The sequence below is a fragment of the Peromyscus eremicus genome, chromosome 9 (genome assembly GCF_949786415.1).
Source record: "Peromyscus eremicus chromosome 9, PerEre_H2_v1, whole genome shotgun sequence".
In the NCBI taxonomy this organism is placed as follows: Eukaryota; Metazoa; Chordata; class Mammalia; order Rodentia; family Cricetidae; genus Peromyscus; species Peromyscus eremicus.
In genome coordinates this window covers 77,635,719-77,658,037 of record NC_081425.1, presented here as the reverse complement: position 1 = coordinate 77,658,037, position 22,319 = coordinate 77,635,719, and the positions used below count along the sequence as shown (strand labels likewise).

The 22,319-nt window shown below is 35.1% G+C and overlaps 1 protein-coding gene across 4 annotated transcripts in view; it reads left to right on the top strand.

The window, feature by feature from the left end:
• The window catches only part of Ppp3cb (protein phosphatase 3 catalytic subunit beta), a 47,330-nt gene that overhangs the window by 10,933 nt on the left and 14,078 nt on the right, over window positions 1–22,319 (top strand). For all 4 annotated transcript variants that reach the window (XM_059273806.1, XM_059273804.1, XM_059273805.1 and 1 more), the window contains exons 2-10: window positions 2,494–2,694; window positions 3,331–3,455; window positions 6,284–6,395; window positions 10,265–10,410; window positions 10,847–10,986; window positions 11,091–11,168; window positions 11,273–11,367; window positions 14,438–14,563; window positions 18,997–19,074. In XM_059273806.1, coding sequence (XP_059129789.1) covers window positions 2,494–2,694; window positions 3,331–3,455; window positions 6,284–6,395; window positions 10,265–10,410; window positions 10,847–10,986; window positions 11,091–11,168; window positions 11,273–11,367; window positions 14,438–14,563; window positions 18,997–19,074 — 1,101 coding nt within the window. The remainder of the gene's footprint in view (window positions 1–2,493; window positions 2,695–3,330; window positions 3,456–6,283; window positions 6,396–10,264; window positions 10,411–10,846; window positions 10,987–11,090; window positions 11,169–11,272; window positions 11,368–14,437; window positions 14,564–18,996; window positions 19,075–22,319) is intronic.

Sequence of the window (22,319 nt, the reverse complement as noted above, 5' to 3'; positions counted from 1 at the left end):
TAAAATTCCCCATGGGGTGGTGGTGGTACAGACCTTTAATCCCAGCTCTTGGGAAGCAGAGTCAGGTAGATCTCTGAGTTCGAGGCCAGCCTGATCTACAGGGTGAGTTCCAGGACAGCCAAGACTACGCAGAGAAACTCTGACAGCCAACACTGCACAGAGAAACCCTGTCTCAAAAAACCAAATAATAATAATAATAATATTCCCCAACAAAAGTTTTAAATTAATGTAATTTAAGAAATAAAAGTAAGTTAATGTCTGAAACATAGAATATGTTCAGAATATGAGGTATTGGTAAAAGATGGGGGTAAAATATAGGTGGGTATTCAGTCATGAAGGACCTCTATGTCATGATAAAATAAATAATTTGAATTTTAGGGATGGATAGATATCAGCACAGTGGTTGAGAGCAATTAATGCTCTTACAGAGGACCTGGTTTCAGTTGCCAACACCCACATGGTGGCTCACAGCCATTCATAACTCCAGTTCCAGGTGATCAGATGCCCTCTTCTGACTTCTGAGAACACCAGTCATGCATATAGTACATATACATAATACATACACACATGTGGTACACATACCTACATGCAGACAGAATACTCACACAAAATAAATAAAAATTTCAATTTTATATAATAGTGAAGCCAATCTGAAATAGAATATTGATGCTTGAATTTTAAAAATAGTATTCTGTAGGTTTAGGCAAGTGGCTCAGTTAGTACAATGCTTGAGGACCTGAATCCCTTCCCCGAAACCTAAGTGGGCAATACAGTAAGTTAAATTACATAGGTAAACATTTGGCTTTGGTTTTATCTATATCCCTAAAAGATCATATTAAAGTTGATCAGAAAACATTGTATGTTTGTTTTAAGAACATGGAAGATGGACTGGAAAAGGTAAAGGTACTTGCTGCCCAACCCTGGCAACCTGAATTTGATCCTGGAATCCATGTAAGATGGAAGTAAAAAACCAACCCTACAAATTTGTCTTCTGACCACCACACACATATTGTGGCACATATACTCATATCATGCAGACCAATAGTTCTCAACTGATCTAATGCTATAACTCCTTAATACCGTTCCTCATGTTTTGACCCCTGACCATAAAATTACTTTTCTTGGGCTAGAGAGATGACTTAGTGGTTAAGAGCACTGGCTGCACTTGCAGAGGACCTGGGTTCAATTACCGGCACCCACATGGTGGCTCACAACCGTCTATAGTGGGATCTGATGCCCTCTTCTGGCAAAAAGTCAACAGAGCACTTATATACATAAATAAATATTAAAATTACTTTTGTTGCTACTTCATAACTGTAATTTTGCTACTGTTATGAATCATAATGTAAAAAATTTGTTTTCCAATGGTCTTAGGTGATGCCTGTGAAAGGGTCATAACCCACAGCTTGAGAACTGCTGATGTAGACACATACACATACTGTAATATTTGTTTTAAAAATAGCATGGAAGATTACCTTATATTTGCAGTTTTTCTGTTCAGACTTATATAGTAATAAGTATATTTTATAATTTGAATATGCTTTATAATTAGTTCTGACTGAAAGTGTTTTGTAGTAAAGAAAAAAATTTTAGTTATCTTGAAATTTTTTTCAAATAATTCAATTCTCTAACTATTTTCAACAAAGAACATGTTTGTTTGTTTGTTTGGTTGGTTTTTCAAGACAGGGTTTCTCTGTGTAGTTTTGCGCCTTTCCTGGAACTCACTTTGTAGACCAGGCTGGCCTCAAACTCACAGAGATCCGCCTGCCTCTGCCTCCTGAGTGCTGGGATTAAAGGCGTGTGCCACCACTGCCCGGCATAGAACATGTTATTTGTATATAGCTTATTATTTCTCCCCTTCTCCTTACTAGAGATTGAGTGTAATGCCTTGCACTTGTGAAGCAAGCACTATACCACTGAGCCTAGGTCTCACATAGTTTAGCTAGGTAGCTTCCTTCATTTAAACTTGTTTGCCTGCTTACTTTTTTATTTTTGAGACAAGCTTCAGTAGCCTAGGCTGACTGCAGATATGCTAGATTCTAGACCTGTGTAGCTTAATAAGAGCTGTGGAAGCTGGGTTTGGAGGAACACCTGTAATCCCAGCACTTGGGAGGTAGAGGCAGGCGCATCTCTCTGGGTTCATGACCAGCCTGGTCTACATAGTTCCAGGAGAGCCAGAGCTGTATAGTGAGACCCTTAAAAAAAAATAAAAAATAAAAAGAAAGAAAGAAAAAAATATATATATATATATGCGCACACTTAGCTAACATGTAGAAGGACTTGGATTTCATCTCAACCACACACAGAGAGCAATGTTATTTGATTACTCTTTTAGAAAAAATTTGTTTAAATTAACACTTCTATCCACTAAATGAAGAAGAAAACCTTTTCAAATCTATTTTAAAAATTTATTTTTGATTTTATCTAAATCCAATTATTAGTTTCTTTGTTAATATATTGTTACTTATGTTCATTTTTTTTAAAAAAATGCAGCTGTCCCTTTTCCCCCAACTCATCGGTTGACATCTGAAGAAGTATTTGATATGGATGGGATACCCAGGGTTGATATTCTGAAGAATCACCTGGTAAAAGAAGGTCGGGTAGATGAAGAAATTGCACTTAGAATTATCAATGAGGGTGCTGCCATACTGCGGCGGGAGAAAACCATGATAGAAGTAGAAGCTCCAATTACAGGTAAACTTACTTGTGTTTTGGATATTATTTAACCAGTATTTAGTTGATTGGAGATAAACCTATTTCCTTTTCAGTCATATCATATACTGATTAATATTATATGGACATTGTCTCGATTTTAGATTTTCTGTAGTTTAGGTTTTTGTTTTTAATATGTGTACATGAAGCTAGTCTAATATAAAGGTTTCATCAGTTGTATTGGCCGTACTTCAGTTTGATTCAGTACTTACTTTGCTCTTAATTACTAGTGGCAAATACCTTGATATATCAATCAGCATCCTAATGTGATCATTTGAAGGCCATTGAAAAGTACTGAGCTGAAATTGGGGTTTTATTGCCAGCATTAGAATCTTGTTATCCCTTGAAGTGCTTCCTTAGCTTCTAAAAGAGGAGCTTTATAAATTTAGATGAAAAATTCGTTACTGACAAATCTTGTTTACTTCTGTTACATCTTGTTTTAGATCTTGAGCACATGAGCACTTGGTTAGATATCATCCCTATGGTGACTCTTCTTAGACCACTCTTCAGATATTTCTTGATAGCATTTATACTATCTCATGTTACAGCAGTTAGAGTTTAAGTAATATTTGTTAATTCAGAGGCTTTTTTTCATATCTGATAATCTTCTTGTTTCAGTGTGTGGTGACATCCATGGCCAATTTTTTGATCTGATGAAACTTTTTGAAGTAGGAGGATCACCTGCTAATACACGATACCTTTTTCTTGGTGATTATGTGGACAGAGGTTATTTTAGTATAGAGGTAATAATCATATACTGTCATTTAATTTACTATTGTTAATATAGATTATTAATCCTAGTACAATAAGTTCCTAAAAATACTTGTATTGGGTTCTTTTTAATACCTCTGTATATTCTGAAATTTGTAGGAAAAGCTATTATTTATTCCTTTTTCAGACCATTTAATTAGTTTTCTTTGTATCATTTCTTATAATTACTGTTTTTTCCCCAGTGGAAATGATGAGCAGACTGAAATCTTTACTGTCTTTGTATCTCATGGCTTAAGAGCTAATGATAGTCATTTCTTTACCTCTTTTGCCACTAAGGGCATTAAACCATGAGAAAAATTACATTTTCCTTAAAACTAGGCATTATATTATGCTTTTATTGCTTAACCTGTAGATCTATCTCATCGTGATGCTATTATGACTCAAGAATATCTGAAACCATTTTTTTTAAACTTAAGAGGCATTAAAATGACCTATTGTTTGTCACTTAATTCAATGATTCTTTTTGCTTCTTTTCCTTTTGATTGTATAAAGTATGGAAAAGTACAGAGCAGCCTGTGTTTTCTGACACATATATCTTCTTTATTTAAATGAAAAATGGAACCATATTAAAACATTTTTTTCTATCTTGTCTTCATATATCTGTATACTGTGATATTTTACACATTGGAAAATACAAACCTACAGAGTCATTTTAATAACTGTATTGCCTTCCATTGAATAAACAAGCCATAACTTCTTGTTAGACACTTATGGTTCCCAAGTTTTTTCATTGAAGTGATATCTTACTGGAACATTGTAGTCCTATATTTCTGTGTATTTACCCTATTTATTTCTATAGGACAAATTTGTAGGTAGACTTGTTTAGTGAAAGCTCTGTCAGTATATAATTTATGTTACACATTTAATATATCCCAACCAGGTTTAAGCATTAACAGATACTGGTTAATTTAGTCCTCACAACATTGTTATGAGGTAAGTACTATTATTTATCCATTCAGTAGATGAAGAACCTAAGGTTTGAAGTTAAATTAACTTGACCAAAGATAGTAAGTGGCACAGTCAAGCGGTCTGACTCTAAGCTTGTGCTTTTAATCACCTGTCCTAATACTGAGGTCTTCTTACCCGGCAAATTTCCACTCTACTTAGTGTTGCATATATCCACTTTTAAGGTGTTCTCAGTATGCTGTAGTTCTTGATAAGGACTTTGGGACTGTGTCTGTTCCTTCCCTAGAGAATTTTATTATCCTAGGCTCTTCTTCCCATTCATATTTTCATTATCAAACCCTTTAATCTTTGCTTTAAGAAAAATTAGAAAATGGTCCTGTCTAACAAAGAATTTAGTGTAATTGATAAAATCAGTAAAGTAAAACTTAGTTGTTAGTGAGCATGTTGGTGTATATGTACTCATTTAATGTTTTGTAGCAGCACTCAGGAGGCCAGAGGCAGGCAGATCTCTGTGAGTCCGAGATCAGCCTGGTCTACAGAGCGAGTTCCAGGAAAGGCGCAAAGCTACATAGAGAAACCCTGTCTTAAAAAAGAAAAAGAAAAGACTGTTTTGTAGCTTAGTTAGTTAATAATACTGTTACAAAAAAGAAGATAAAGAATCAAAACTAAGAACAGTTTATTTTTAGTAGATGTCTTTTTGGCTTTATTACCTTTTTTTTTCCCCTCAATAAAATGAAGGTCTGAATAGTTATGCATTTCAATGTACTTGATTAAAATAATTTTTCTTTTCTTTTTCTTTCTTTCTTTTTTTTTTTTTGGTTTTTCCAGACAGGGTTTCTCTGTGTAACAGCCCTGGTTGTCTTAGAACTCACTCTGTAGACTAGGCTGGCCTCGAACTTAGAGAGACCCACCTGCCTCCCGAGTGCTGGGATTAAAGGCGTGCGCCACCACCGCCCGGCTATTTCAGTGTTTTTATGTTATAAAAATTTCACTTTCTTTGAATTGGAGTAGATCAGTGGTTCTCAACCTTCCTAATGCTGCCACCCTTTAATACAGTTCTTCATGTTGTAGTGACCCCAGCGATGTTGTTTTTGTTGCCACTTCATAACTGTAATTTTGTTACTGTTATGAATTGTAATGTAAATACCTGTGTTTTCTGATGGTCTTAGGCTACTCCTGTGAAAGGATCATTCGACCCCCAAAGGGGTCACAACCCATAGGTTGAGAACCACTGGATTAGATAATAAACACCTGCCTAATGTAAGGAAACGTTTGTAAACAACAAAGCAAACATAGAACTTGGCACTTGTGTTAGGCAGTGTGGCATAATGCTTAAGATGACAGGATCCAAACCTGTATTTATTCCTTTGGAGCTTTGTAATTTTGAACAAGTTACTTAGCTTACTGATTTAGTTTCCTTATATATAAAATAGAGGTAACATGATAATTGCTTTTTGACCTTTTGGCTAAGATAAAGTGGAGATCTATTACATACATCATTTTTTGTTTGAGAAAAATTGTTAGGTACTCTAGTGCTCAGCACATTGTAAGTATTCTATAACAGTTAGCTGCTTTTTTTTTTTTTTAATTATTAAGGAGGAAGCTATTTTGCTAAGCTATGTTAAAAAATCTGTAAATCTTAAGTTTAAGTAATTAAGTAGGTTGATTCATTAATTCAAGTATTCATTGCTCTTCTATTTGCTAGATACTTTTCTAGGAGAGTCAAAAGCAGTAATACAACAAAGTCTGATTTCATAAAGTTTATGTTTATTAAGGAATAAAGCAATAAAGAGTAAGAATTTGTAAGGTTAATATAGTTAAAAGAAAAGAAGCAAAGATCAATGTAGTTAAATAAAATATAAGAAAAATTCAGTGGAAACATTTTCTTTTGCAGTGTGTCCTGTATTTATGGGTCTTGAAGATTCTATACCCAAGCACATTATTCCTTCTGAGAGGCAACCATGAATGCAGACACCTTACTGAATATTTTACCTTTAAGCAGGAATGTGAGTACCTTCAGGAGAAGTGTTTTCAATTCCTTGGTATTCTTTTGGATGACATTGGTAGTAAGAGATATGAAGGGTGACAGTGGAGTGCATAAGAACAGATTCCATGACCACACATGTACATTTCTGAGAAGAATTGTTAAAGACTTCAAGTTTATTTCCGGTTAAGTTTTATGGATATACCTAAGAACAGTTTGGATTTTTTTTCATAATTTTTTGAATGTCTTAAAAGTGGTGTAATAATTTTATGTATTTATTAAGCTATATATAGTTAACAAAGACCAAGGGGAGTGGTGGTATTGTTTCCTGGCAGGTTTTTATCAAAAAATTATTTATTTTTATTTTATGTGTATGGGTGTTTTGCCTGCGTGTATGTATGTGCACCACATGTGTGCCTGGAGTTCAGAAGATCCCCTGGAATCTGAATTTCAGATGGTTATGAGTTGCCATGTGGGAGATTGGAACCTAACTCTGGTCTTCTGCAAGAACAGCCAGTGCTCTTAATCTCTTAGCCATTTCTCCAGTCCTCCTTTATAGACTTCTATGTCTCCATTTTGAGGCATCCCAAAAAACATACATTTATCTTGTCATCATTATAGAACATTTCAAACATACTGTTAATGAACTCAGTATTTTTTAAGTTTATTTTTAGTGTTTTAAATTATGTGTGTGTTTGGGTATGTATGTGTACATGTGTCGTGGTATACATGGAGGCCAGAGGCATCAGATCCCTCTGGAGCTGGAGTTACAGATGGTTGTGAGTCATTTTGTGTGGGTGCTGGAAATTGAACTCGGGTCCTTTGGAAGAACAAATACACTTAACCACTGAGCCACCTCTCCAGACTTGAATTAAAATTCTTAACCTACAGTATTTATTCCTTTTTTCTTTCAAATAAAGCAATAATAATCTATCAGCCACTAGATGTTGGCCTTTTTCACACTTCAAACTTGTTTAATTAATATCTACAACCATATTAAGTCTTTGAATTAAGTTCTAAAAATAGTTTAATTCTATGATGTTAGAGGGACCCCTTACAAATACAAAAATATATATGCATAAGTCTCAACAATGTATAGTATTTGCTTATAACTTGTTTATATCCTCTCATAGACTGTCTTTAATGCCTAATATGCATAAATGCTGTGAATATGACTTAAGGTTAATTGTATTGTTTAGGAAATACTAAAAAGGAACAAATAAGTCATGTGTTTATTGTGAAGGCATTTTTTTTTTCTGAATAATTTTGACCCAAGGTTGACTTAATCTACAGATGAAGATCCCACTAATACAGAGAACTGATTGTAATTTTAGAACTACTTGGGCATGGCAGCACATGTCTTTAATCTTAGCTCTCAAGAGGCAGAGGTAGGCGGATCTCTCTGTGTTTGAGGCCAGTGTGGTCTATATAGTAACTTCCAGGGGTGCATATTGAGACCCTGTCTTTAAAAAAAAAAAGAGAGAGAGAAAAAAAAAGGGAAAAAAAAGAGAAAGAATAAGTAGAGACATAGAGACAAGAAGAAACATAGAATACAGCCATCTAACTTCAAGAATGAGGCAATCAAACATAAGATGAAATATGGAAAATGCATGTTGATTTAAGAGTTCAAATTAAAAGTTTTATTAAACCACATTACTAAACAATTGATCTATCAGTTAAGAGTCCCTGGGTGCTAGATGTATAGGGATTTTTCTCTTTTTAGATTTAGTTATAATTATGTATATGTGTATGTATATCTCTGGGAATTGGTGAGTGTCAGTGCCTGTGAAGGCCAGAGGCATCGGAAGTCCCTGGAGCAATTAAAGGCAGTTGTGAGCGTGGGTGCTGAGACTCAGACTCCCATCCTTTGGAAGAGCAAGAAGCACTCAGAGTTGCTGAGCCATATCCCTAGCCCCAGGAGTTTTCTTATGTTTGGTTGTTAACTAAAGATTGTGGTTTTAATAATCTTCCCTACTCCCATGCATGTGCATATTTTATATTTTTGGTTGTGAGCTTAGCCTTTCTTAGTGGCTGAGCCATCTCTCCAGACCACATGTGCATATTTTCCCACATTTAGTCCCAGGCAGTAAGACCATAAGACCTCTCTAGTAGTAGCTCTCAGCCGGGACACCCTGTGGGTAAGATAGACTTCTTTCTTGAAGTCAGAAATAAATAAAGGGGGGCGGAGAACTAAGCTTTATTTTTTTAAGGTAACTATCAAATATCCATCAAAAATGTCACTTAAAACACCTAGAAATTTAAAAGCGTATTGAACTCAGGAATGTGTATATTTCCTTAAAAGTAAATGATTGATTTGATGGAGTTTTGTCTTTCATGTGTTTCTGATTGGCTTCCTGCTTCATTGCCTATTTTAAGCCTTCATTTAGATAAAAGGAACCTGGTACTCATCCAGTTTAAGTGGGTGAACTTTAAATTTCATTGTGATGATGTGGTGGTCTTGCTGTAATAATAATTTTAGGATTATTTAGTATTAGAATTAAGTTAGTGTTAAAACTTTAATCCCAAAGTACAGTTTTAATTTTTTTTTAAAGTTTATTTATTATGTATACAGTGTTCTGTCTGCATGCTAGAAGAGGGTGCCAGATATCATTGTAGATGGTTGTGAGCCACCATGTGGTTGCTGGGAATTGAACTCATGACCTCTGGAAGAGCAGCCAGTACTCTTAACCACTGAGCCATCTCTCCAGCTCCAGTTTTAGTTTTTTTAAAAAAATATTTTGCCGGGCGGTGGTGGCGCACGCCTTTAATCCCAGCACTCGGGAGGCAGAGCCAGGCGGATCTCTGTGAGTTCGAGGCCAGCCTGGGCTACCAAGTGAGTTCCAGGAAAGGCGCAAAGCTACACAGAGAAACCCTGTCTCGAAAAACCAAAAAAAAAAAAAAAAAAATATTTTATGTGCATTGGTATTTTGCCATGGATGTTGGGTCCCTGGAACTGGAGTTACAGACAGTTGTGAGCTGCCATGTGGGTGTTGGGAATTGAACCTGGGTCCTCTGGAAGAGCAGTCAGTGCTCTTAACTGCTGAGCCATCTTTCTAGCCCCTTTAATTTTTTTTTTTTTTTTTTTTTACTAGTCCTATGGAAGTTCAAAGTTGAACTGTTTTTAGAAATTTTATTTACTTGTTTTTAATAATATTTTGGGACTGTCTACTACATATCCAAAATAAATTTAGAGAGAATAAATATTTATCTTTGTGAGGCTGATAACTTTGCTAATTTTTGTTGAATCTTAGGATGGAAGAGGCTTAAAAAAAAATCTATGTATAGTAAACTTCATTCTTCATGGTGTTGTAGTTCTGTGAATTTTAACAGTTGCATAGTATTGCCCACCACTGTATTCATGATACAGAAGTTACCTTGTGCCGTAAATTCATTTTCGCTGATTTGTTGTTGTTGCTTTTTCACCCAGTCTCAACTTCTGACTCCACTTAGGTGTTTGCTGTGTTACAGTTTCCTTGGTCAGTTCAGAATATTTCCCTTTAATAATTGAAACTAGCTGTTCAAAACTCACTAAAAAAGAAAACAAACTATAAAATATTATGAAGAGGATAAGAAATAAAAATCCAGTATTGGTACATATTTTAGGAATAATTATGCCTGTGAGATGGCTCAACAGATAAGGCACTTGAGACCAAACCTGATAATATGAGTTCAATCACCCAAAACCATGTTTTGGAAGGAAAGAGCTGAATCTTATAAGTTGCTCTTTACTCTTCATATATGCACTTGTGTGTGTGCGCGCGCGCACACACACATACACACACACACACACACACACACACACACACATATATACACACACACCTGAATAAATGTAAAAACAAATTTAAAATAACCAAGAATTTTCAAATGCTAATCCTTTTCTTTTTCTAGGTAAAATTAAGTATTCCGAAAGAGTCTATGAAGCTTGTATGGAAGCTTTTGACAGCTTGCCCCTTGCTGCACTTCTAAACCAACAATTTCTTTGTGTTCATGGTGGACTTTCACCAGAAATACACACACTGGATGATATTAGGAGAGTGAGTATAACCAACCTCTGAAGTTCGTTCCTGTTCACAGAATTTTTGGTTAGAGAGGGTTTTTTGTTGTTGTTGTTCTTTTTTTTTTTTTTTTTTTTCGTTTTTTAAGATAGGGAACTCTCTTTGTAAACCAGGATGGCTTTGAACTCAGAGATCCGCCTGCCTCTGCCTTCTGAGTCCTGGGATTAAAAGCATGCACCACCACTGCCTAGCTAGAGAGTTTTTAAAAGCATCAAATTTAGCATCAGATTTATTTTCCCTGGTAAGATTAGGTAATGATAAAAATTAATGTACTGGTTAATAGACTAATTTCAAGGAAATACCTCTTGATCATTTAAAACATTATAGTACAGACTGTATTCAAGTTGCTATCCCTTTCTTATGTACATTCTGTCTTCACTTGAAGTATTTCTTCTTTGTGTCTTTTATTTCACAGTTAGATAGATTTAAAGAGCCACCTGCATTTGGACCAATGTGTGACTTGCTATGGTCTGATCCTTCTGAAGACTTTGGAAATGAAAAATCACAAGAACATTTTAGTCATAATACGGTTCGAGGATGTTCTTATTTTTATAAGTAAGGAAAAATGTCCAAGACTTATCACATTTTAATTATGTAACATAGTTTGTGCTTCATACAAAAAGAATTGTTTTACTTAATTTATTCTTTTCCCCCTACAGCTATCCAGCAGTGTGTGAATTTTTGCAAAACAATAATTTGTTATCGATTATTAGAGCTCATGAAGCTCAAGATGCAGGGTAAGAATTCTGTTTCCCTGACCCAAATTTACACTTTAATACAAATCATACTTAGTAATCATGATTGATGCTTTACGATGCATATTAAGCTATTTGTTTTGCAGCTATAGAATGTACAGAAAAAGTCAAACTACAGGGTTCCCTTCATTAATAACAATTTTTTCGGCACCTAATTACTTAGATGTCTACAATAATAAAGGTAAGATGTTGTTGATAAAAAAAAAAAAAACTGTATAGACAACTTAGCCTTTTAACTTACTTTAAAAAATAATAGGGGGCACTGTTTGAAACTGTCCAAGTCTCATAAAAAACTAAGATATAAGGGAGGGGAGAGAAAAAAAAAATTGAAAATGTGCAACCAAGTTGTGTGCAACCTGCTCTACAACTTGTTGCTCATAAAGCCATTTGTAAAAGTGCTCAGAGTTAAGCACATCCACAGATGATTTTGAGTTAAGTACAACCACAGATGATTTTCTTAAGTCCCCTCTCTTAAATCTTCCCTTATAACTGAGAGAATGTTTTTGTGTCTGTCTAGAGTTGGTGCTATCACCGTTTTGTTTATTTGCAGTGTCTACTTGTTTACTTTATCATGTTGTTTGTTTTATGTTCATGAGTACAAGTTTTCTTTTTTTTTTTTTTAATTTTTAAAATTTTCTTTTGTCCCAGTAGTCTTAAATTACGTGCTCAAGATTTTATTTGAACCTTTAAAAAAAAAATAATCCCCTGTGGTCTACATTAAAGATATCCTTCTCTTTCTTTTATTTACCTTTAGCCTTTGTTTTATACCCTTCTTCTTTACCTTCGATTCCAGTGGCATCCATTGCCCTCCTTTGCTCCTAATTTGATCTGACTATAAAGATTGGATTTCACTTTATTCTGAACCTAACTTACTGATTGAGAATGCTTCAGGCTTATATTCTAGTTAAATATGTTCCAGGGACATGGAAGATGAGATAGGGTTTTACATAGTTCACATATTCAGAGGAGAAAATTTAGAGGCCAGCTTCTATTCTGTCTCGACATGTCTAGACTTCAGTTGACTATTTTATAGCTTCAGAGGCAGACTAGAGTAGATGTGCCAGGAGAAAAAAAACAGAAAGTTAAGGAAGTTAAAAAGTACATTTAGAAAGATAATGAGGTCATTGCTAAATGTGGGTCACCGTTTGAAAGTGTTTTTGATGGCAGTAGATGACAGTTAAAAGATTAGACTTTATCTGGGATTAAACAGCATACTAGAGCATTTTGATATAGAATATGCTATAGGAATATATAGATACCTAATGAAATATGGCTTCATTTTGAAAAGTAACATTCCTAAGTTTATCAAGAACAGAACTGATTGTTGCATCTGTCGGCCAGTACCCTCACTCTTCAGCTGTTTTCTCTTAATGTAAAAGGAGCGAGTAGTTAGTATTCAGTTGACTGCTACCTTGGTGCCTGTCCTTAGGAAGTTGGACTTAGGAGGCTAGGAAATCAGTTTTTTTTAATTTTTTAAACTACTGAGTCTACTCTGTCAGAATCAAATGTCTTAGTAGTTTTGATTTGTGCATAATTGATGCTTATGATTTGAGTGTTTATATAGAATGAGCATATTTGTGATATTTCTTTCCCACCCATAAGGCAATTTTCTAGATTTTTATTTTTCTCCTTTAAGTAAAAAGTCTGAAAGGTTGGTATCAGCCTAAAATTTCTGAGCTTACCTTTAAAATATTTTTCTTCAACATGTGAGTTGTATAAGGGGGAAAGCATACCTATTGAATTAATAGGTAACACAGAGCAAGGTTGCTTTTGGTTCTAGGCTAGCCAGAATTTCAGATGTTGGATTTAACATCTTTATTTCAGTGCTTTTCATTAAAATAAAAGGGAGAAGAGATAATCCACCAGGTCATAAGGTGAACAGGTCTCTGTGTTCATGTTTCCCTACCATAATGTAAGATATCATCTGAGATCAAAGCACCAGGCAAATTAATCATGAACTACAATCTCAAAAGTAAACCTTTTTTACTTTCGAGTAAACCAGCCAAAGTAAACCTTCATTTCTGAGTTGAAAAAAAAATTACATTATATTTGTAAAATATTTTATGGGTAGAGAGATGACTCAGCTATTAAAAGGCTAGGCTCACAGCAAAAAATAATATATTTTATACTTTTTTTTAACAGTTTCATGTGTTATACATTCTCTGATCTTAAACTTTTAAGATAGAGAGGGTGGATGTTTTGGTTCCATTTTATAAATGAACAGACTAGTTAAATGATCATGAGTTGCATAGCTAATGCATGCTGTACTTTAGGCTTGAATCTAGCCCTTCTAATTCCATGTTCCAGAAAGTAGTATAACCAGTACCTGAAATTTAAGTTGGTTATGGTTTATGATTATATTGGGACATTAGAAAGATATCTAAGGGGTTGGGAATTTAGCTCAGTGGTAAAGCGCTTGCCTAGCAAGTGCAAGGCCCTGGGTTCGGTCCTCAGCTCTGGAAAAAAAAAAAAAAAAGAAAGAAAGATATCTAAAATTGAGGTGAATATGTCTCCTTGGATTATTTAGTTATATTTTTTTTCTTCTGGTTATTTGAATAGATATTTTTCTTGCTAAATGAATAAAATATATCTTTGAAGTAGTTTCACCTGATTTCATATACTAAGTGAAAGAAACATTTGTCCAGTTATAATATCTAAATTGGTGGGGATTTTTAATTGTTTGCCTTGTTGAATTTAGCTGTTCTTATTAGCTTGCTTGTAGTTAAAAGGATCTTCTTTAATTCCTCAACTTTGTGAGATTAAAAAAAAAAAAAAAAACTAGAAAATTGCCCATTGCCATTCTGTGTTTCCCCTAAAAATTGATTTTCACAATTTTGGATTTATTAAAGTGCATGTTCATCATTGGATTGTAAAGTAAAATAAGCATTCTGGAAAGAATCTGAAAATTTCATTAATAATGAGTAAACACTTAATATTTTTATATATTTTAAATGGGGTATGGTGGCACAGACTTTTAATGTTAACACCCAGGAGGCAGCGGCAGGCTGAACTCTGAGTTCAAGGCTGACCTGGTCTACATAGTGAATTCCAGGCCAGCCAGGGCTATCCAGTGAGATCCTGTCTACAAAAGAAAAATAATGTGTGTTATAGCAAAAACTTCATTCCGGTCTCCTCCTACCAAGCCCATATTCTGCTCGTCCCTCTATCTTAGGCAGATACTGTGCTTTATGTGTTTGATGCTCTTCAGCCTCAAGACAGTTTGCTCTATTGATATTGCACTTACCTTGCAGCTGCTGTACTAAAGTATGAAAATAATGTGATGAATATTCGACAGTTTAATTGTTCTCCTCATCCTTACTGGTTGCCCAATTTTATGGATGTCTTCACATGGTCTTTACCATTTGTTGGAGAAAAAGGTATGATTTTTGTTTTGTTTTGGTTTTTGTTTTTACAAAATAATTATTTTACTACTTTTACATTTACTCCAGTTTACTATCATAGACACATACTTGCTAGAGGAAACTGAAACCTGGCTCCACTGTGCTTACAGCTCTACTTGTGTCTGTGGGTGTGGATATGACAGCCTCAAAGATATTTTGGTTTGATGTTTACAGCCCCCATGTGAGGATGTCTGGGGGACTGGGAGAGGATTTATAAATAGCCTATGTTGTCTTCAGCTGTTGGATTTTCTTTCGTTTTGTTTTAAGCCTAAATCTTTTATGGAGGGTTAGCTTTGCTTTGGAATGGACACTTCCTGCATATTCTAACACCATTTATCACAGCAGTTTATTGGAGAATTTAATAGCCTTCATTTTGGCAATGTTAGCTATTTTATAGTGCATCTGTATTCTAAGAGAAGTAGAAAAATCCAGGTTCTATCTAACTATTAAATCTAATATTCTCCTATATAAAAAATATGAATATATTTTTAATAATAATGCTTTCTGACAAATGTTGAGACATAGCCATTAGAACTTTTACCTTTGAGAAATAACCATTAGGCTTTTAAAAAGAAAATAAATACTGTTTAAGAGGTTTTTTTTTTTTCCTAGTTGTGTAGAATTAGGATTTTGTTGCCTTTTTTTCCATGTTAGTGTTCATTCTTTTTCTTTCTTTGTTTTCTTTTTTCTCCTTTTAAAAAAAAAAAAAAAAAAAAAAAAAAGGCAGTGCATCAGATTTCATATGTGGCAAATTGACAATCTGAGAATACAGATAGAATTATAAAACATTTTGTTCTATACCTCCTCTGTTTTTTTCACACCTCTTCCATGTTACAAAATGTTCCTTTCTCTGTGATATGTCACCTCTGCCAAGGCAATTTTTGGTTCTAAAATTTAGAATTAATGACACTGTATGTTAGAGTTTCTGCAGATTGCCTCTACTCTTCATTTACCCAGTAGGTCTTACGTTAAGTTTATATGGAGATAGAATTACTCATTTTAGCATTTGAGAAGAGGACTAGTTAAAGGCTTAGGTGGAAGGGATGCATTACACTTACAGCCTTCTATCTTGGGGCTATGAGAAATAGTTCAATCATAGCATCATCAAGCTAAATGGAATTTAAGAAATCATCTCTCTCACTGTGTTGTCTCTAGGCTAGATTGCAGCTCAACTACTTTAATATAAGATCATGAGGGTGGAGTATAGGCATCAAAAGGATAAAGTAAAGAGGAAAATGGTCATTTTGTGGGTTCTAATTTAGTTATCTTATCCTCTGTGTACTATTTCATAATAGCTAATGTGTTTCTGCTATGAATGTGTAAGTAGACAGATCACAGCCCATAAGTGAATTTAATAATTTATATTGTACACTTCTTGAGAGATCAGGAAATTTAAGCTGACTTCTGTTTGCCTGCTACAAGTGAAAAGAAGATGGAGAGCAGTAGACTTCTGTTGATCCTACATTTGATTGCTACCAGATGATCTTTAGAAAAGAAAAACAGGAGGATTCATAAAGCTGGGCATAGTGGCTTATTCCTGTAATACCTGCACTCAGGAGGTGGAAACAGAAGTATTGCTGCAAGTTCAAAGCCACATTATGCTCTTCAGGCCATCCAGGGCTACAGAGTGAGACTTCAAATTCATTTCAGTCTTGGTTCGGCCTCCAAAGTATAGGATTATAGTCACAAACCATTTTCTCTCTTTTTCAGAATCACTTTCTTTTTGTTTGTTTGTTTTTGTTTTTTGAGACAGGGTTTCTCTGTGTAGTTTTGGTGCCTGTCCTGGATCTCACTCTGTATCCCAGGCTGGCCTCGAACTCACCGAGATCTGCCTGCCTCTGCCTCCCGAGTGCTGGGATTAAAGGCGTGCGCCACCACCGCCTGGCCAGAATCACTTTCTAATTTCATTTAAAAAAAAAAAAAATGGAGCTGGACTAGGTCCACAGTTTTATCTCAGCACTTAGGAGGTGGAGGCATGAGGATCAGGAGTTTAAGGTTATCCTCTGCTACATCTTGAGTTTGAGGCGAGTCTGGGCTAGCTTCCTCCTTCCCCACTTTGCCCAAAATCTCAACACTGGAAAATTTTTAATTCATATTATGAATTCCTGTGTACCAGTTATTCACCTTGTACAGTTATCAAATCACCAACCCTTTGTCATTAATATTCCTATACTATCACCTCTGTATAGCTAAACTTGTCTGAAGCAGTTTTTTTTTAATCTATAGCTATTTCAGACTGTATCTCTATAATATGGAGACTCATTTTTAAGTCTACATTAAAACGTTTGTTGATTTCTTTTTTTTTTTTTTTTTTTTTTTTTTGGTTTTTCGAGACAGGGTTTCTCTGTGTAGCTTTGCACCTTTCCTGGAACTCACTTGGTAGCCCAGGCTGGCCTCGAACTCACAGAGATCCGCCTGGCTCTGCCTCCCGAGTGCTGGGATTAAAGGCGTGCGCCACCACCGCCCGGCGTGTTGATTTCTTAATACAGAGCATATAAAACCATTTTGAGAAAGGGAAAATGGATGTGTAAATATATGTATATGCGGAGAACATTTTTCATATTTTCTTGTTTTGAGGGGCGTGGGTGTTTCAAGACAGGGTTTCTGTGTGTAGCCCTGGCTGTCCTGGATCTCGCTCTGTAGACCAGGCTGGCCTAGAACTCAGAGATCCGCCTGCCTTTGGCTCCTGAGTGCTAGGATTAAAGGGGTGCACCACCACTGCCCTGCTCATATTTTCACATAGCTAAAATGAATTGGTAAACTCTTGATTATTGTTTCTAGTTTAAGGACCTTTATTGTAAGACTCTTTTTTTGAGACAGTGTCTGTCTATGTAGCTCTTGCTATTTAACCTAGACTTGCCCTGAATTCATGGTCCTCTAGCCTCATTCTCCCCAGATTTCTAGTGTATACCACCAGTCTTCATTTAGTGGTCATTCTTTCTTTTTTTAAAAAAAAAAGTTTTTGAAATGTTTCACAAATTTACAAATCATACAGGGGCGGGGGGGGGGGCATGTTAATCTCTGAAGTGTTTCCATTTCAGTTTATGTGCTGCTGATCACTGTCACTCCATCTCTTCCTCTAACCAGTCGTTGTCAGCTATAAGCAACTCCTAACGTATGGTCTCCATGGATTATTATAAATATTTCATATAAATTGAGTTGTACAATATGTAGAGGTTTGTTTTTATTTGTACTGGTTTCTTTCCACCACCACTCCCTTTCTTTTTTCTTTTTCTTTTTTTTTAAAGATTTATTTATTTATTTATTTTGTATGTATGAGTGCTCTGTTGACTTTATACCAGAAGAGGGCATCAGATCCCACTATTGATGGTTGTGAGCCACCATGTGGTTGCTGGGAATTGAACTCAGGGCCTTTGGAGGAACAGCCCTCTTAACCCCTGAGCCATCTCTCCAGCCCCTATTTTGATTATTTTTGTGTACGTGTTTATGTGTAAGTTGGTACAGCTACATCTGGGTGCCTAGATACGCACAGACTGTGGAAGCCAGAGGACAACCTTGGATGTTATTGTTCATTCTTGTGTCTTCTACATTGATTTTTAAAACAGGCCCTCTCACTGGCCTGGGGCTCACCAAGGTTAGTTAGTTCCTTTGCTTCAGAGTACAGCATAGCACATGCCAATGTGGCTTGTTTCAGGAGTTGATGGTTTTGATGAAATTTAATATAATTCTTTTTTTTTTTTTTTTCAAGACAGGGTTTTGCTGTGTAGTTTTGGTGCCTGTCCTGGATCTCGCTCTGTAGATCAGACTGGCCTTAAACTCACAAAGATCCACCTGGCTCTGCTTCCCAAGTGCTGGGATTAAAAGCGCCGCCTGAAATTTAATATAATTCTTAAGAATTACCTAATCCATAAAGATTTACCCCTGTAATTTTTTTTTTTGTTTTACAATTTTAGTGATCTTTGTTCCATCTTGAGTTAGTTTTCATATTAGTGTAGTATGGGTGGTGTCTAACCTGTTCTTTTTCAGTAGATAGGCAGTTTTTGGAAACTATTCTTTATCTGCTAAATTATTTTTGGCATCCATGTAAAAAATTGAGTTGCCATTAACTGTTCAGTTTTATTTCTGGACTCCCAACTACTTTGCTTTTATCTATAAGACTATTTTATAGTTTTTATGACTTCTTCATAAAATGTATGATGTCCTCTATAAATCCACTCATATGTTATTTATGGAAACTCTTGTATTTTTTAGCAGATCTTTGGTGTCTCTGAATTCTAACTCTAGTTTCTCAGAGTTCTAATCTATTTATTTGCTTTCATTTTAAAGTTTTTCAGTTTTTAAAATTCTGTCATTCCTGCCATTACAGGCTATCCTATTGAATTATCGCTCTGCGTATATGTGGGCAGTTGTAGATAGGCATCTAATATATCTCTTTTCTTTTTGAATAGTGACAGAAATGTTGGTAAATGTTCTGAGTATTTGCTCTGATGATGAACTAATGACAGAAGGTGAAGACCAGTTTGATGGTATGAATACTTATCTTACTATTTTTATAATGAAATGATATCTCTTTAACTACTGAGTCTCAGTATGCTCTATTTCAGAAAAAAAAAAGTCATCGCTTTCCGGTGGCTATACAATTTGATAAGTGAGAATTCACTCATACACCAACCCCCCTCCCCGCCCCCTACACACACACACACACACACACACACACACACACACACACACATATATTTTAAGTTTTGAGAATAATGTTAGGTATTTTTTTTATCTATGTGGGAGTTTTCAGAAAGGGGAAGTTTGGAAGAAAGAACAGAAACAGAAAAATGGAGAGTTCTTGAAAGGATGCGGTTCTTGATGAGTGTGGACATTACTTTGTGAAGAGGTTCTTTAGTGCTCTGTTCCTAGTATATCAGAAACGTCTCTGAACGCCCTAGTATTGCATTTACTTCTTTACCAATGTTGGCTGTTCTCATCCTAGTGTGCTTATGTTCTGGAAGACTACTTGCATTTTGCTAGAGATTGTGGAAGTTTTTCTTTTTCCTCTAGAAACAAGGTTATATGTCTGCTCTCATATAAACCAATAAGCTTGTGTACCAATTGTGTATTTATAGTACAAAGGAATACCATTAAAATTGCTTTGTTTTATGTTTTGAAATTTTTATTTAAAATTTTTTAAGCTACTTAAATTTTAAGAGTATAAAATAAAAAGTTAAAATAACTTAAAAGCTGAACACTGTTATATTCCTTGTTCTTCTTATGTCTTTATTTTTGTATACTTTTTATAGTATACTGTACTTATATGGTAGTCAGTATTCGGATTCTTCATTGTGTTAATTATGGTCTACATATTGGTAAGATTTAATAGGAAGGTGTAGTGCCCTTTTTTTCCTTCTATTTTCTCTCCACCCTCCCCTCCCCTCCCCACTTTTTCTTGAAATGGTCTCATATACTTCAGGCTAGACTCAAAACTCACCCTGTAGCTGATGACCTTGAACTCCTAATCACCTCCTTCCTAATCATTAGTATTATAGGCATCATGTGCCATCATACCTGGCTTTTTCTATTGTGTTCTTGAGACAGAATCTTGCTGTGTAGCCCAGTCTGGCCTAGATCCTACCTGTCTCCTTAGTGCCAGGGTGTCAGGCATGTGTTAACAATCATGTTTGACTCAAGTTTGATTTTAAACCCATTCATTAAAAATACAGGTGTTGTGGGTTGGGGATTTAGCTCAGTGGTAGAGTGCTTGCCTAGCAAGTGCAAGGCCCTGGGTTCAGTCCTCAGCTCTGGAAAAAAAAAAAATACAGGTGTTGCTATTGCCATGTACTGGTGGCAGGCAGAGCTAATGCTTTTATTACTGTAGCTTTAATTAATACCTTTAAAAGCAGATTTATGTCAGTTTTTTTGGGGGGTTGGATAATACACATTTTTTTCTCTCCTAAGTTTCTATTTTAAAATATTTCATTATATATGGCTTTTTTCCTTTAAAAAAGTATAAATAGTTGTAATTTCTTCTCCATGTTCTGTCACTGTTCTAAGAAAAGATCTAGGTTCAGATTCTAATTTCTTTTTATTTACTTTTTTTTTTTTTTTTTGGTTTTTCGAAACAGGGTTTCTCTGTGTAGTTTTGGTGCCTGTCCTGGATCTCGCTCTGTAGACCAGGCTGGCCTCAAACTCACAGAGATCCGCTTGGCTCTGCCTCCAAGTGCTGGGATTAAAGGCGTGTACCACCACCACCCAGCCTAATTTCTTATAAATGGCCCCGAGGCTTCAGGAAAATTATTTAACCTTTTGAATTTACACGTCCCTCATCAGTTTGAGGATAATAATAACTGTTCATAGTGTTACATGTATTGAGATAATACTGAGGTGGTGATTGAAATGAATCTTGGCACATGCCTCGGCTTTTTTTACAGTTAAAATTTTCTGGCAATTTGTCACTGAAATATCTCTGAAATTTCTCTGAAATATCCAGTGGTTATTTCGATTTTCTTATATAAATTACATTTGAGTCTAGAGTATTTTTTAAAATACTATTTAGCTTTCAAACTAAAGATTTTCTTATATATAATTAGTCCATTTACTGAAATTTACTCCACTGAATTATAATTCCAGTTAGAATTAGGGTTTTGTTTTGTTTTGTTTTGTTTTGCAATTTCATTTATTTGTATTTTGGGGTGCATGAATGTTTTACTCCATGGATACCTGTGCACCATGTGTGTACAGTGTCCATGGAAGCCAGAAGAGGAAGTTAGATCCTCTGGAACTGGAGTTGTAGACAGCTGTGAGCTGCCATGTGGGTGCTGGGAATCAAACCAGGATCCTCTGAAAGAGCAGTCAGTGTTCTTCATTTCTGAGCCATCTCTCCAGTCAGAATTAGTTGTTTTTTTGTTTTTTAATTAAAACCCGTATATTTTTAATTGTTGTTTTGACTACTATTCAACTGCTATTTTTTCTTTCTTTTAAAAAAAATTTTTTTTAATTTTATTTTATGTGCATTGGTATTTTTGCCTGCATGTATGTCTGTGTAAGGTGTCAGATCCCCTGGAGGTAGAATTACAGGCAATTGTTAACTGCCATGTGAGTGCTGGGAATTGAACCCAGCCTGTGCTCTTAGCCACTGAGCCATCTCTCCAGCCCTTCAACTGCTATTTTTAATATCATCTCTCTTTGTACTCAGGAATTCAATGTTTTACAGGTTTGTTTTACATCAAGTAAGTTCAATAGAATTATTTCACACAGTAATTTTAACTTTTTTTTTAACTTCTAAAAATAGGTCATTTGCATTAGTATTTTCTTATTTTTGTCATTTTTCTTTCAATGTTGTTATTGTTATTGCCAATAACATATTAAGTAGGAGTAGTAGTAGGTCATTTTCTTGTAATAAAAAGGTCAAAAGTTTCATAGTTAAGGTTAACTTAGTACTTGGTTTGGGTACCTATAAATATGGTTGATTTTAAAGATTTAACAAGGATAAACAAAAGCTTTTATTAATTGTTCAAAACAAACTAGGAAAAGAACACATAACTTATCACCTATCTAAAGCATAGAAGTAGTAGAATATACCTTTTAAAGAGGTTTTATTTATCTTAATGTTTTTCCTATCAATAAGATGTAGAATAAATTATGCCAATTTATTTATTTGTTGTATTATTCTTGCATTCCAGGACTGAGTTAAATTTCATTATTAAAGAAGCAGTATCATTTGATGAAAATGATAATGGTTTAGTAGTACAAACTTAGAGATCACCTGCCTCTGCCTCCCGAG